The following is a 14,200-nucleotide window of genomic DNA, read 5'->3' as shown; positions in this document are numbered from 1 at the left end:
TGGTTGGTTCAACATTCATGGAATCTTGAATTCCTGCGCATACCAGGATATTGTAGTCTGAACTGAAGAGAGCAGTGCAACCCACATAAGCAACCCTTAAGGGGTGTAAGGAGTGTAAAATATTCAGTATGGAGGGGTGGACAAAACCTCAATGTCTCTCCAACTTCGTTAGGCATTAAATGTAGAGACTCTGTGCTGTTATTCTTTCCAGATAAGGCTTCACCATATAAGGGTGCAGATAATCTGAAACTAGCATTTTGCAGAAATTTGGCACCACTTAAAAAGCTACTTAATTTTTTTTTATGCTTGAAACAATATTGTGTTGAAATAAAACTATAAAGTGTATTCATATATTTAGGTTCAAAATATCTCTTGTTGCATGTATTAGTCATTTTTGCTCATTTCCATGAAGGGTGCTGTCTATTCTGGAGTTTACTGTATGCACACACTTTTAAAATGTGTTTAATGTGTCATAACTGCAGCGGTATGACAGGGAAAAAAAACTGCAATTAGCTCCAGTAACTACAGGGATGTAAAAAAGCATCTGGTGGGAGAAATGAATCTAAAAGCTGTGTTCTATCCCAGGTTTTTAATCCATGTCCCCGCCTTGTCCTTCTTGACTCATTTTGAGGATCACCTGTGTACAGATACAGCAATCTGTCAAAAAGTGAAAGAGACAAAGATGGGACCAGGAGACATTTACAATTCTCTGTTGGGGAGGTAATATAGTAATAAAAGCACACAGACAACACATTTTCTTTTTTTTAAGTGCTAATTTAAGTACTTCTGGAAGAGGTAGGTCTTTAGACGTTGTTTGAAGACAGCCAGTGACTCAGCTTTTCAGACTAGGGGAAGTTCATTCCACCATCTAGGTGCCAGAACAGAGAAGAGTGTTGATGCATGCGTTCTTTGTACTCTGAGAGATGGTGGGACCAGTCGAGCAGTGCCAGAGGATCGGAGGGAGCGTGGTGCAGTGCGGGCGTGATAAGTGCTTTAAGGTAAGAGGATGCTGGTCCATTTTTGGCTTTGTAGGCAAGCATCAATGTTTTCACTCTAATGCGGGCAGCTACAGGAAGCCAGTGGAGGTGTGCGAGAACTTAGGAAGGTTGAAAACCAGTCGTGCAGCTGCATTCTGGATCAGTTGCACAGGTTGAATGGTGCTCAGAGGCAGACCTGCCAGGACTGAGTTGCAGTAGTCCAGTCTCAAAATGACAAGGAACTGAACAAGCACCTGAGTGGCCTGTGTGGATAGAAATGGACGAATCCTTCTGATGTTGTAAAGGAGAAATCAACAGTTGATTGTCCTTTGGTACCCCAAGGTTGCGTGCAGTAACTGAAGGTGAGATCAGAAAGTTGTCCAGGGAGATCACAAGATCCTGATGTGGGGATGAATCAACTGTGATGAACAGCAGTTCAGTTTTCCTGGGATTAAGTTTCACCTGATAAACTGCCATCCTTGATGAGATGTCTGCCAGAGAGGATGAGTTGTGTGTCATCCGCATAGCACTGGTATGAAAACCCACGTGAGAATATGACCTCACCAAGAACTTGAGTATAGAGGGAGAACAGAAGAGGACCAAGTATAAGCCTTGTGGGACACCAGTGGAGAGTCTGCATGGAGCAGATGTGGATCCCCTCCACGTCACCTGATATGACCGACCTTCCAGGTAGGAAGCAAACCATTGTCATGCTGCACCACAAATTCCAAGACTCCATGAGGAATTCCATGAGGATGGACAAGAGAGTCCTATGGTCGACTGTGTCAAACGCTGCTGAAAGGTCGAGGAGGATGAGGACTGATGACAGTTTGGCTGATCTAGCAGCATGTAGCTTCTCAGTGACGGCCAAAATGGCAGTTTCAGTGGAATGTGCTGCTTTGAAGCCAGACTGGTTAGGAGCTGGGAGGTTGTTCTGTGAGAGACATAGAGACAGTTGATTGTAGACAGTGTATTCGAGGATTTTAGAAAGAAAAGAGAGAAGTGATACCTGTTGGTAGTTGCTGATGTCTGAGGGATCAAAGGTGGGTTTCTTCAGGATGGGAATAACCCTTGCTCTCTTGAATATACATGACCAGATGGTATGGAGCCATTGATTATAGTAGTGATGAAAGGGAGGAGGTCTTGTGAGAGGGTCTGGAGCATTGTGGAAGGGATTGGATCCAATGGGCAGGTGGTAGGATTGTAGGACAAAACGACTTGCAGGATCTCTTCTGTTGCTAGATTAGAAAAATGTTTCAGTGAAAGAGAAGGGGAATCCTGAGTGAGTAGTGTAGGAGTTGGGGTAGGAGTGAAGGTCTGGCAGATTTTTGCAATTTTCCCATAATAAAAGGTGCCAAAATCTTCAGCAGTCAGGGAGGTAGATAGATAGATAGATAGATAGATAGATAGATAGATAGATAGATAGATAGATGGTATGAAGAAGGAACCCTAGGGCTGATTTGTTTCTAGTCCATACTGTAGATTCATTCTTTCATTCAGTGACAGTCGTGTCATGTGATTACTCAGAGTGACGCCACCTAGATTTAATCTTCGTATGCACTGATATTTTTAGCCCACTTTACTGACACATCCATAACACATCATCAGTCATGGGTGTAATGAATGTTATCTAGATAGATTATTTGTCATCTTTTTCCCCCCAAATGTCTATGGAGGAGAAACTGAAAGGTGATAGACTAAGCACACACTGTCCAGTCAATGTACAAATTACACAAAAGCACAGAAAACAGAAACGTAAGTTCAGCATTGTGTTTTTTTTTTTTTTTTTTTTTACCTAAAGGATTATAGCTTTTCTGCTTACAATGTTAAGCATTTGGAGAAAACAAAGCTTGAGCCCAGTAGGACATTATGCACTTAAATAAAATTTTCAAATCACAAATGCAGCTGCCTATCTGTCTTTAAGTGTGTTAAACATTTTGCTCCACATCATTCTCACTATGCCATCAATAAGACCTTGTAATATACAGTAATGCACTGCTCAGCCCTATAGTTTTGTTATCAAGCTACTGATAGATATTAGATTTTAATATTACCTCATTTAATATTACCACCAACTGTCACTGCATGTATGTAAAAATGTGTGTGAATGAGGGCAAAATTAATTTATAATTAATTTTAATTAATTTTATAATGACTTCTGCCCTATTCAGTTTAGAAAAAGGAAGCAGGACAGCATGTAAATGCAATATACTGTAACATATGTAATATACTGTTCTTATGTGAAGGTTCTAGCCAAAGCAAAGAGGTCTTCTATAAGCCTCTTGGGGCAGTGTGCACTATGTGTGTGTGTGTGTGTGTGTGTGTGTGTGCACATGCCAGTGATTTAAATCATCCTCTTGGCATGGAGGAGAAAGACAGAAGCAACAAAAGCAGACTCATTGAGCCACTGTGCCGCAAAGGCTCCCATTGGAGTCGCCGTGAGAGAGACACACAGAGACAAGACATCAAAGGAGAAGTTGGAGAATAGATGGCCTAATCCAAGAGATCAGCACTGTCCCCATTCACAGTCAGCCCCCGCAAAATACAGAAAACAGGTAGGATGATGGATAGGGCGGATGACTGCTATCTGCAGGAATGGGAGTCACTGCAGGGGTATATGGCGCATACAAATGCAGGATAATAAACAATAAGCGGATATAATGAAAGGATATAGAGATAAGCGCCTTCAGGAAATTATTGTTCCTTTAATAAGGAATAAATGTGCTCCCTGGATCAGTTATTACTAAAGTGTGAATGACAGGCCATGATCATACCGGTGACAACACATCAGCTGTCAGGTTCAGAAGAAACAGGCACCAGGAGGAAAAGGACACCATAAACCAAGCAGAAGAGCACATGCAGGGGAAAGCTGACTGAGTTTAATGCTTGGATTCCACCAAACAGGGCACAGAAAGAAGGTTAAACGCAGCGCTCCACAACCTCTTGGTGGGAAGGCCAAAGCCCCCACATGCTTTGCGCCGGAGCTGCCAAGTAAGATCAGAGAGAAACCTGCTGTGCCGTCATCACACAAAACAACTCTCGCGCACAATGGAAAATATGCTTCAGATTAAAGCTGGGCAAATTAGAAAGAAGAATTAAGAAGCAACAAAGGTGGGGATGAAACAAATCAAAAAAAAAAAAAAAGCAACATAAGAGATGTGCTGGACGCAGCAGACACAGACTGGGCTAAGATAAGATTGGGTTTGTTCTTATGGATAATGGCTCCAAAAACAGTTATTGGCTAAACATTTGGGATTTAAAACTAGGATTTGAATGTGAATAGTACTTTGGGCTTGATAATAATACACAAAATGAAAAGGAAAGATTTTTAAGAATGCAGCATTGAGCTGACATTGAGGTGATTGAGTCATTTTAGTTAACGTGAAGCTTGGGTCAGTGGGAAGCTGAGGAGTGTTAGTGGATGATGTAAATATATACAGAGATTATCTGGAAAAGGGCTGGCTGGTATAAAAGGGCTAGCAGGGTTAAGCCCTTTAAAAAAATAAGGCTCAGGTTTTTGGCATTAATGTTGTAATATGTTGTGATAATGTCTTATTTGCTGTTAACAAGTAGTTTAAAGAGGACTAAAAATGGACCACCAAAGGTCATAAGAAAACGACACAGAATGGTATGAAGAAGCGAGGGTGGGGCTGATTTCTTTCGAGCCCAGACTGCAGATTCATGGAGCCTAAAGGTGACAATCGTGTCAGGTGAAAACTTTTTCATAAGACAGCCCTTTGTACTGAATCAACTCCAAGTCAGAGAAATTAAACAAGAAAATGCATTAAGTAACATTATAGGTATAATTATTATTAATTTACTGTATTACTATGCCATACTTGCAGATGTATATGGATAAGACTGTGCATGTGTATGGGCTGTAGCATGCAGCATGTAGTAAGGACACGTATGGACAATAGTGTGGTCTGTACTGTCTAGGTGTGGGGTGGTGTGTATGGATCACAGCATGTTTATGCTGTGGGAATGAACAGTAGGGTGTGTGTGTGTGTGTGTGTGTGTGTGTGTGTGTGTGTGTGTGTGTCGGTCGTATGCTCTTTAGTGAGAGTGAACCTGGATGTACACAGGATGCTCTCTTTCTTCCAGACTATGCTGCCACTTGAAAGACAAAAACACTAAGATCAAAGCCTTACTCTCATCCCACAAGAATTTCTAAGTGCCCCCATCCTCCTCAGGAACACCAACCAGCCTGGAATTTTAAGTGGATTTTACCATCTTTCAGGAGCCTAGAGAAAAGGGTCTTGAGGAGAACGGATGGCTCATTGTGACCCCTTAAACAAACTAGGACCACATTCAGATTTAAGAGGTTTCTCTCTCTCTCTCTCTCTCTCTCTCTCTCTCTCTCTCTTTCTCTTTTTCTCTCTCTGTCTCCCACCCACACACAAAATGTTAAAACAGACATCTCATTTGTCTTGTCTCTCCAGTGGAAGAAGGCAAGTCCTCATACACATGACTGCTCTTTAGTTCAGGAATGTGGACACAACTTCCTGAAATTACACTAACTTGATCAGGAAATGCATTCACACCTACAGTGGCTTGAATTTTTTTTTATTATACTTGGGGTGGTTACGCCCCCTTGCGGACAAAACGAGGATCACACAAGTGAATCAAGCATTTTGCATTTTCTGCCCAGAGCTAAGTATGACTCGGACTTCTGTCATCATTAAAGCACTGTTTTTACAGTAAATGATGTATTAGATAGGGGTGTCACTTCAGGGGATAATAGAGTCAGAGGCATTACAGCAGGGGGATTAGTGAAACTAAGTAAAAATGGATTTACAATATACAAGAAACCCACTGGATCACTGTACTTTAGTAAGTAATATGTATAAAGAGAAATTAGTGGCATCACTCAGACAGTCTAAACTGATTTTTTTAAAAGTACACTGATGAATTTCTTGGGCGCTGGATGGTTTCACACCTACAGCAATTACTCCAATTGGTTAGAGCAGAATAACTTGTGGAATGTGATCGAGCTGTGTGAACAAATCAAATAAATCTGCTTGTGATTTTTTTTTTTTTTTAAGTTCTAGATAAGACAGGTGCATTTGCATGACTATTAGAAATAAACACATAGATTTCTTTTTTTTTTTAGATTCAGGTACATGCCAACTGACAGCCAAAAACTTAACTCTTAATATCATTTCAAAGTTAAGCTCAAATCTGCATTTATGGTTCAGTACTTCGATCCCTAATTTTGGAAATCCCTATAAAATCCTTTGCAAACAGAAGTGTACAGAGCAATCAAATGAGAAAGACTGTGGAAAAAGATTGCTCGCAAAATGAGCTCTGCCTAAATCAGGAAAATTTGCATGAGTGTGAATGCTATTTGCTTTGGAAATTGACTTTCAAATTCATAAACACAGATTTCACTTTCATAAGTGAAAAGACTTACAATCTTGACAGACAGCATCAGGAGTGAACGAAATAGGACTAATGTAAGGACTAATGAAAGCCACTGTGAATTGAAGTAAATGTGCAGGAAGTATTAGACTAGTATTTAAGACAAAATCCAACAAACAATTAAAAAAAGTCAGCCTGGCTCATTTGAGCCTGTTTTATTCCTCTACATTGTTATGAAATTACACCCTTACAAAATTTTGACAGTATAATGTTGATGTATTTCACAAAAATTGTCATGCAAATTCACAACTCAGGAAGTCGGAACTAATAAAATGCACTCTCATATACACTATACGGCTAAAAGTATGTGGACACCTGACCATCACACACAAATGTGGTTCTTCACCAAACTGTTGCCACAAAGTTTGAAGTTTGTGTGCTGCAGCATTACAATTTCCCTTCACTGGAACTAAGAGGCCCAAACCTGTTCCAGCATGACAATGCCCCTGTGCACAAAGCGAGCTCCATGAAGACATGGTGTGTGAAGGTTGGGGTGGAAGAACTCGAGTGTCCTGCACAGAGCCCTGACCTCAACCCCACTGAACACCTTTGGGATGAACTGGAACACCGACTGAACCCCAGACCTCCTCACCAACATCAGCGCCTGATCTCACTAATGCTCTTGTAGCTGAATGATCACAAATCCCCACAGCCACGCTCCAACATCTAGTGGAAAGCTTCCCAGAAGAGTGGAGCTTATTATAACAGCGAAAGGGTGACCAAGTCCATATTAATGCCCATGGTTTTGGAATGAGATGTTCAGCAAGCACATATGGGCGTGATGCTCAGGTCTCTATATACTTTTGGCCATACAGTGTACATGTGCATGTTCTTATACCACAGATTTATAGCCAACAGAACTGCAGACTACAACCCGTCTTAACCACAGTGCCTTTAACTGTGCATTATTATAAACCTATCTACTTCCTCCACATCCTGCAGTAAAAAGTGAAAAAGATTTTACAGAACTCACATGCTAATTTGTCTGAAAACAAAGATGACAAATGCAGCATATTTGGTGTATGTATTTTGCCATTTTAGTTTATCTCATGAACGCCAATTTAAAAACGTATCCTATCTTTTCCGTCAATCCAACAACTATGTACCTCTTACTAAGAATATCTGTGAAGCTGCTCCAAATATACTGGTAAAACATATACCAGAAAACTGGAAATGATGTGTGTTTTTCCAGAAAGAACCACCAGAGCACTCCCAATTTACTGTGAGACATTATCAGATGTTATCTATACAAAGCCTGAAGTGCTGATGGGGCTCTCATGCATGTGGATGAAACCAAAACAGAAAGCAAAGTTGTCTCATTGTGTGGAGGTTATGAAATGAGTCAGTGGAATCAGTAATGAACTGCAGATGATCTTTTACTCTTTCTGCTTAGAAAAGAAAATACAGCAAAAAGAAAAACAAACCGTATACTGTACATCATTTATACTGCCTCCTCAAATATACAGCATAGTGAAATAAATGTGAACAACACAGCAGGTCAAATATTTAATATATTAATTACATCATTTTATACATACAGAATTTTAATCCCCATTGATATTTCAGATGGTGATAATACATTAAGTAATTTTAATCAATAACATGCTTCATCACTGAGCTACAATTTCCTCAATAATATTGCACAGATAGGAATGTTAATAAATTACAATGAAAGGGAAGTAAACATAGGTTTCATTATATTCACAGGAAAATATTTAAAAGATACCATATACATAATGTGGCACTGCACAGAGAAGCAAGTTTAAAATGAACCCATGACCCACGTCTCTGTCTAAAGACGCATGTTCTAGACCCTTGAATCATTCAGAGTTTCCCAATTAAAGTCACCAAAGTGCACAATTTTATTTTTTGTTTAAAAATGTTGTGGCCATAAAGCAGCACCACCCTGAGGGAGAGGAGTATCAGATTTACCGGAAGCTGCTTAGTGTTACAACACTTTATTCATCCTAAATGTGATTTAAACATTTCTTCCTAGACATTTCCAATTGATCCTTTGCTCCACAGGCCCTCTATTAATAATTTGCCTCTTGTTATAACTAACACTGCAGATCAATGCTTAGCAGGTGTACGGAAGAACTCTTTCAGCTGTTTTATCATCGATAACTTCTTACAGTAATTCAGATACTGATCAGCACTTCATTATGACCCAAATGATTTAAAACCACCCTGTTGACAATAAGCACGTTGAAAAAGAAAATACGTGGAATTATATTGCCAGCAGTGAATCGGTGTCAGTAAGAGTGACACTTCTGTTCCCGAGTTACCAACAAAACAATATTAAAAATCTGAATTTCATATCAATCACTGATCCTCTGTAGATCTATCTAATCATGATCTGAAGCGAGATTAAAGTGTTAGCGTATTTGTCCGAGTGGAATTGCAACATCCAGTCATACCAATAAAGCCTCTTTGAATGAAGTGTGCAAGAGGAGTTAAGCTTGTTTTCAAGATAAAATCCAAAAAAAGTAATTTATACACGTAATTTCATTCTGTGTAAAAAGTAGGGGGGTAAACCTCAGGCTTCCACATAATACAATTTCCATTCTTAAGGCAATGATTAGATATGTGATGATACCACTGAATCTGTTATGATAATATATAGCCTCTGATCATTATAAGGCCAAATTTGTTCAGAATCTGGGATGCTGTTCATTCGCAGATGATTATTATTGAAATTATTTTTTACTCACTAGCTGTCTGTCCTTGATCAGTAAGTATTGATTTATAATAAACTAGAATCGATAATAATCAATTCACAATTGTTCCCTTGATTAATTTCAATCGTTGGCTTTTAAATGGATTCATCAATCCAAATCATCCTATGGTCACACCCCTTTTAAACAGAATGATCAACTGAAAAATATAAAGAAGTCTCAAGATGACATGCACTTACACTGGGTGCCAGTTTATTAGGTACACCTGCCCTCATGCACCATTTCGGACATTTTGATATACAATTACTGACAACACCCAAATAAAATCTGTCCTGTGGTGGTCCCTTGACATTGCACTGGGTACAGGGAGGACACGGAGGACAGGGTGAACTGGTTAATCATTACCATTTGTAAAGTATTAGATATGACAATTTATCGCAGATCTATTTAATTTTTTTCTGTTAAATATTTTGTCTTTTGGACCAAAAAAGTGCCATTTTTAGCTGAACATTTTCAGTGGAATCCCTTACATATATATATATACATGTATATAGTTAACTAATGTTAAATGGCCAGTGAGACTAAGGAAGGTGTGCCTAATAAACTGGCAATCTTTTTGACCGAAAAATCACGAGCATGTTCAGCACATGGGCCTAAAGAAACAATACACAAAGATTTAATGGATGTACTTTATCATTTTTACTAACACCACTGCAACCCAGGAATCGCCTGCATCAGCTTACAGACAGAAGAGCATGCAGGTTCTCCTCTCAGTTCTTCTTCATGGAGTCGAGGATGCGCAGGATGTGCAGGAAGAGGTTGACTATGTCCAGGTAGAGGTTGATGGAGGCCAGTATGTGCTCCTCGGGTGACAGCTTGCGCATCAGAATGTGCGTGTCGTAGATGATGAAGCCGCAGAAGAGCAGAGCGCCGGCGCCGGCACACACAAGCTCTAGCGTGTCATTGTGGAAGAAAATCTAGCGTATAGCAGGAGAATACAGTTAGAAAACAGTCAGGAAACTGTGTGCTGATGTTCATTTTGCCCAAAGTACAGTTGGACAGCAGGTTTGATCGCATTAGTCTCTCAGAGAGAAGAGAAATCAGTGAATGAGCACTCACCCTCATAAAACCGGCAATGACTAGAATCCACAGGCCAGCAAACAGCCTAGTAAATATAACAGCACATTTAGAGGTCAGTATAAAGATCTGAGTGATACATAATGGGACAAATGTGAGCTGTAAGGAGAGAACTACCCAGCTCCGAGCTTGCTGAAGTCCCGTTTGGACTGCAGTGTGTAGGCAGTCAGGCCAACAAAGACGGCCGATGTGAGCACGAAGGCCTGGAATACCACCGAGTATTCATAAAATGTCACTGAAAAGCAGGAGAAATGGCATTAAGGACAATATTCCAAAGATAAAACATGGAGTAAACAAATGTTTCCATCTTGTCTCGTAAATCATCGCTATTATTAAGAGAATGGGTCTGTTTGCTGCGTGACCGAGGCATCGTATTTTTACACAGCAATCACAAGGGTGCAGCGTATTAAATCAGTGAATGTCACCTGCTGTGAAGCGCAACAGGCGGCTAACAACACAATGTTCTTACAGAGAGGATGTGTGTCACTCATCTGTGGTTCTGACAGCAGAATGAAATCACCTTGGCTTTACAGCATCAACCCTTCGCCTTATTTCACCCTTGGGTTAAATCATAATTTGCTAATTAGCAAAGGATGTGCTGTTCATGTGATAATTTCTGAGATGACCAACAATGACACACAAAACCACCTACCAACAGGTGTGTAATCAGGTATGAGTGCAAATAGGACATGGAGGTAATGTGACTTCATCGATCTGTTTTATTTTTTATAAAAATCAGTTGGTGTCGATTGATATTTCACCACTTATTATGATCTGTTTTATTCTCTGGACAAAATGAACCAAAGATATCCTGTAGAATATAAATATAAAACTAGGGTACAGCACATGCACCAAAAATAAAACACAGAGAAAATAAGCCAATCAAGTTTCATGTTGAGAAAAAAAAAAGCATTTTAATCTGCTTCCAGTTTAAATAAAAAATTTTGAATGGTTAATTTTAATCCCAACAGAATATAAGGGTTGATTAATTGAGGGAAAGAGATTTGGTTTGGTTGTGATGACATGTGAAACTAGAGAGAAGCCCATTTCTTGTCATGAAAATGTAAAATAAAAAAAGGTAATTATGCATATACAGTTGAGTGCAAAAGTTTGCATCCCCCATTGGCTCTGTGAAAGGAAAAAAGGAAAATACCTCTTTAAAAAAAAATTTAAGTAAACTGATACTTAAAAACAAACAAAAAAAAACATGAGACTCACCGTCTCACTCAGAGAAGGAGCTGTACACTGCTAGATATTTTAACTAGTAGCTAGTGGTATCTTTACCTAGACTATCTGACCATTACTGTTGATTATGGTAGTTAAACAGAACACACTACTCCTGTACGTTCCACTACAGCCCAGTGCCAAGATTTTATCGACTCAGGTCTGGGCATCAGAGTATCAGAGTCTTCTGACTGACAGCAGAAAGTTAGTCTGGTTGGATCTGTGATGATATTGTAGCGCTGAAGGGTTTAAACAGATCCCCTCATTGCCTGCCTGTAGAGTAGAGACTGAGCTCAGCATGGGAAGAGAGGAGCAGGAGAAAACTTACCAGTGGTACCGACAGACACGGCCTCCAACACAGTCTGCAACAACAACATCAAAAACAGTGTCAGTCTCTAGCGCAGGGGTCTTCAGCTAAACTTTATAACGGTCCAGTTACATAAAATTCCCTGCTTACAGAAGTCTGGAGCGATAACTAACATGGCTGAATGGTGAAAACAGTTACATTTTAATGCTTAAACATTAATTATTAGTTTATAGCTATAAAGAAGTCAATCTGATAGGATTATGTTTTGTTTCATAGTGCGGTCCCTGGAGGATGAGTGGTTAAACCTCGGCTCAGGTTCGATTCCCGGCCAGGGAACCGACCCGAGCCAGTGGGGTTACACATGAGAGTGCACTCCCAGTGCCATCCCACGCCCAGATAAAACTGGGGAGGGTTGCGTCAGGAACAACAAATATGTTGGGGGCAGTCGTGGCCTAATGGATAGAGAGTCGGACTTACAACCTGAAGGTGAACGCAAAGGTTGTGGGTTTGAGTCTCAGGTCCAGCAGGGATTGTAGGTGGGGGGAGTGAATGACCAGCGCTCTCTCCCACCCTCAATACCACGACTGAGGTGAGACCCTTGAGCAAGGCACCGAACCCCCAACTGCTCCCCGGGTGCCGCAGCAAAAAAAGACTGCCCACTGCTCCGGGTGTGTGTGTGTGTGTGTGTGTGTGTGTGTGTGTTCACTACTGTGTGTGTGCGCACTTGGATGGGTTAAATGCAGAGCACAAATGCCGAGTAAGTGTCACCGTTCTTGGCCACAGGTCACTTCACTTCACTTCAGTGATCCACTGTGGCGACCCCTAACGGGAGCAGCCGAAAGAGGAACAACTTCTTGTTTCATTCCCACTTTTGACTAGTGCCACTTTTGACTATCTTTCCAAAATGTCTTTAACCATTGTTTCCACTGTCAACATAAAAAAAAAAAAAAAAGCCATGCCCTCACTTCACTAATCTGACCAGTTCAAAGTGAAAACTGGATGAAAGCCTCGGTTTCTGAGCTAATGCCTCTAGCCCTGTAGCTCGTCTCTGGCCCAGTGAGCTGCCTTCGGCTAAATAATTGGATAAACAACAACAGAGGACCTGCTACAGAAGCAGATGGATGCAGATCACAGGGTTTATCTCTCGGCTACGGTATTTCCTCAAGCACTCGGATCGGTCTGCTGAGACTCAGTGCTGGGTTTGAGTCCAGCCTGCGTTTTAGTCTCTCAGGCTGCGGATCCGTACAGACGCTCCTCTTGTTAGAGCCGGATCAGAGAGTGTACTCAGTGTGAATGTGAAGGGAATGTAAATGACAGGCTGTACTCACGAATCCCAGCAGTAAGTAGAGGTTGATGGGATGCTGGTGGCGATAAATAGCCAGGGCAATGATCAGTAACAGAGATCCAACTGCAGACAGTAAGACCAGGGAGGGACTGTGGAGGACACAAAGAGGACAACAGACTCAGAAACTCTGCTTTTGTCAGTGTAGTGCTCTGTAAGGCCTCAGTTTCAGGTGTGTGCTCCTAAATTAAGCGCTTTTACCTTGAATGTACAAAGTTTTTGATGGGCTCGCAGAACATAAAGAGGGCAGACAAAGCTGTGGTCAGGATGATCTGCACTGACAGGATTGTGTACACTTTGCGTAGGAAATCTAGATGGAAACACATAATCACTTAATTAGTTTGCTAGCTTAAATGCTATCATTGCTAATCACATGACGTCATCTCTGCATTCCAAAGCTATCATTAATCCCTTAACTACAGTATTAAACCACAATTAGCACAATTTTATAATGTTTTTTTATTCATTTATTCATGGAAATGTTGCTGTTTATGTAGCTAGCCTACAGTTAGCCAGTTAGCATGCTAACGACAGCCCTAGCTCGCTCACAGCGCTGCTCCTCACTCACCCATGCGGATCTGGACACTCGCCGTCGCAACATTCGTGCCATAATTAAAATCATCCTCAATAGAGGAGCGAGGATATTTTTCTGAGCTCATTTTGGCTAAACGACGTGTGAAGTGGCACTTCCTGTTTCTCTCTAAGCGCTTTTTCTTTTCCGTTTGGTTTGGAGCGCAATGAAGACTTTTACTGCCGCCTAGCGGTGGGTTTCAGGATTACAACAGCAAATAAATAAATAAATGAATGAATGAATGAATGAATGAATGAATAAATAAATAAATAAATAAATAAATAAATAAATGTTCAGATCCCACAAAACTGAACCTCATATATATTTTTTGTACACAAATCTGACAATAACATATGGAGGATGAAAAATGACTTAAGTATAAATAAATAAATAAATAAATAAATAGATTTTGGCCATGAAAAAGAGTATAATTAAATGCCTTGAATTTATTTATTTATTTATTTATTTATTATTTATTCATTTACACATTTATAGGACCGCCTACCTTATTAACATACAGACAGAAATACAGAAATAAATAAATAA

General features: G+C 40.3%; 1 protein-coding gene across 1 annotated transcript; it reads right to left on the bottom strand.

Annotated features, from left to right (window-relative positions):
* Nucleotides 1-7,891: 7,891 nt before the first annotated feature.
* Nucleotides 7,892-13,824, bottom strand: tmbim4 (transmembrane BAX inhibitor motif containing 4). Its single transcript, XM_026922734.3, has 7 exons — nt 13,652-13,824; nt 13,285-13,393; nt 13,070-13,175; nt 11,763-11,796; nt 10,328-10,445; nt 10,193-10,238; nt 7,892-10,050 (listed from the first exon to the last, which is right to left on the bottom strand). The coding sequence occupies exons 1-7, from the start codon at nt 13,740-13,742 to the stop codon at nt 9,844-9,846; spliced, it is 711 nt and encodes a 236-aa protein (XP_026778535.1). The 5' UTR covers nt 13,743-13,824; the 3' UTR covers nt 7,892-9,843.
* Between the last annotated feature and the right edge of the window lie 376 nt (nt 13,825-14,200).

Source organism: Pangasianodon hypophthalmus, chromosome 18, assembly GCF_027358585.1.
Source record: "Pangasianodon hypophthalmus isolate fPanHyp1 chromosome 18, fPanHyp1.pri, whole genome shotgun sequence".
Lineage (NCBI taxonomy): Eukaryota > Metazoa > Chordata > Actinopteri > Siluriformes > Pangasiidae > Pangasianodon > Pangasianodon hypophthalmus.
This window is presented reverse-complemented; position numbering and strand designations above follow the sequence as displayed.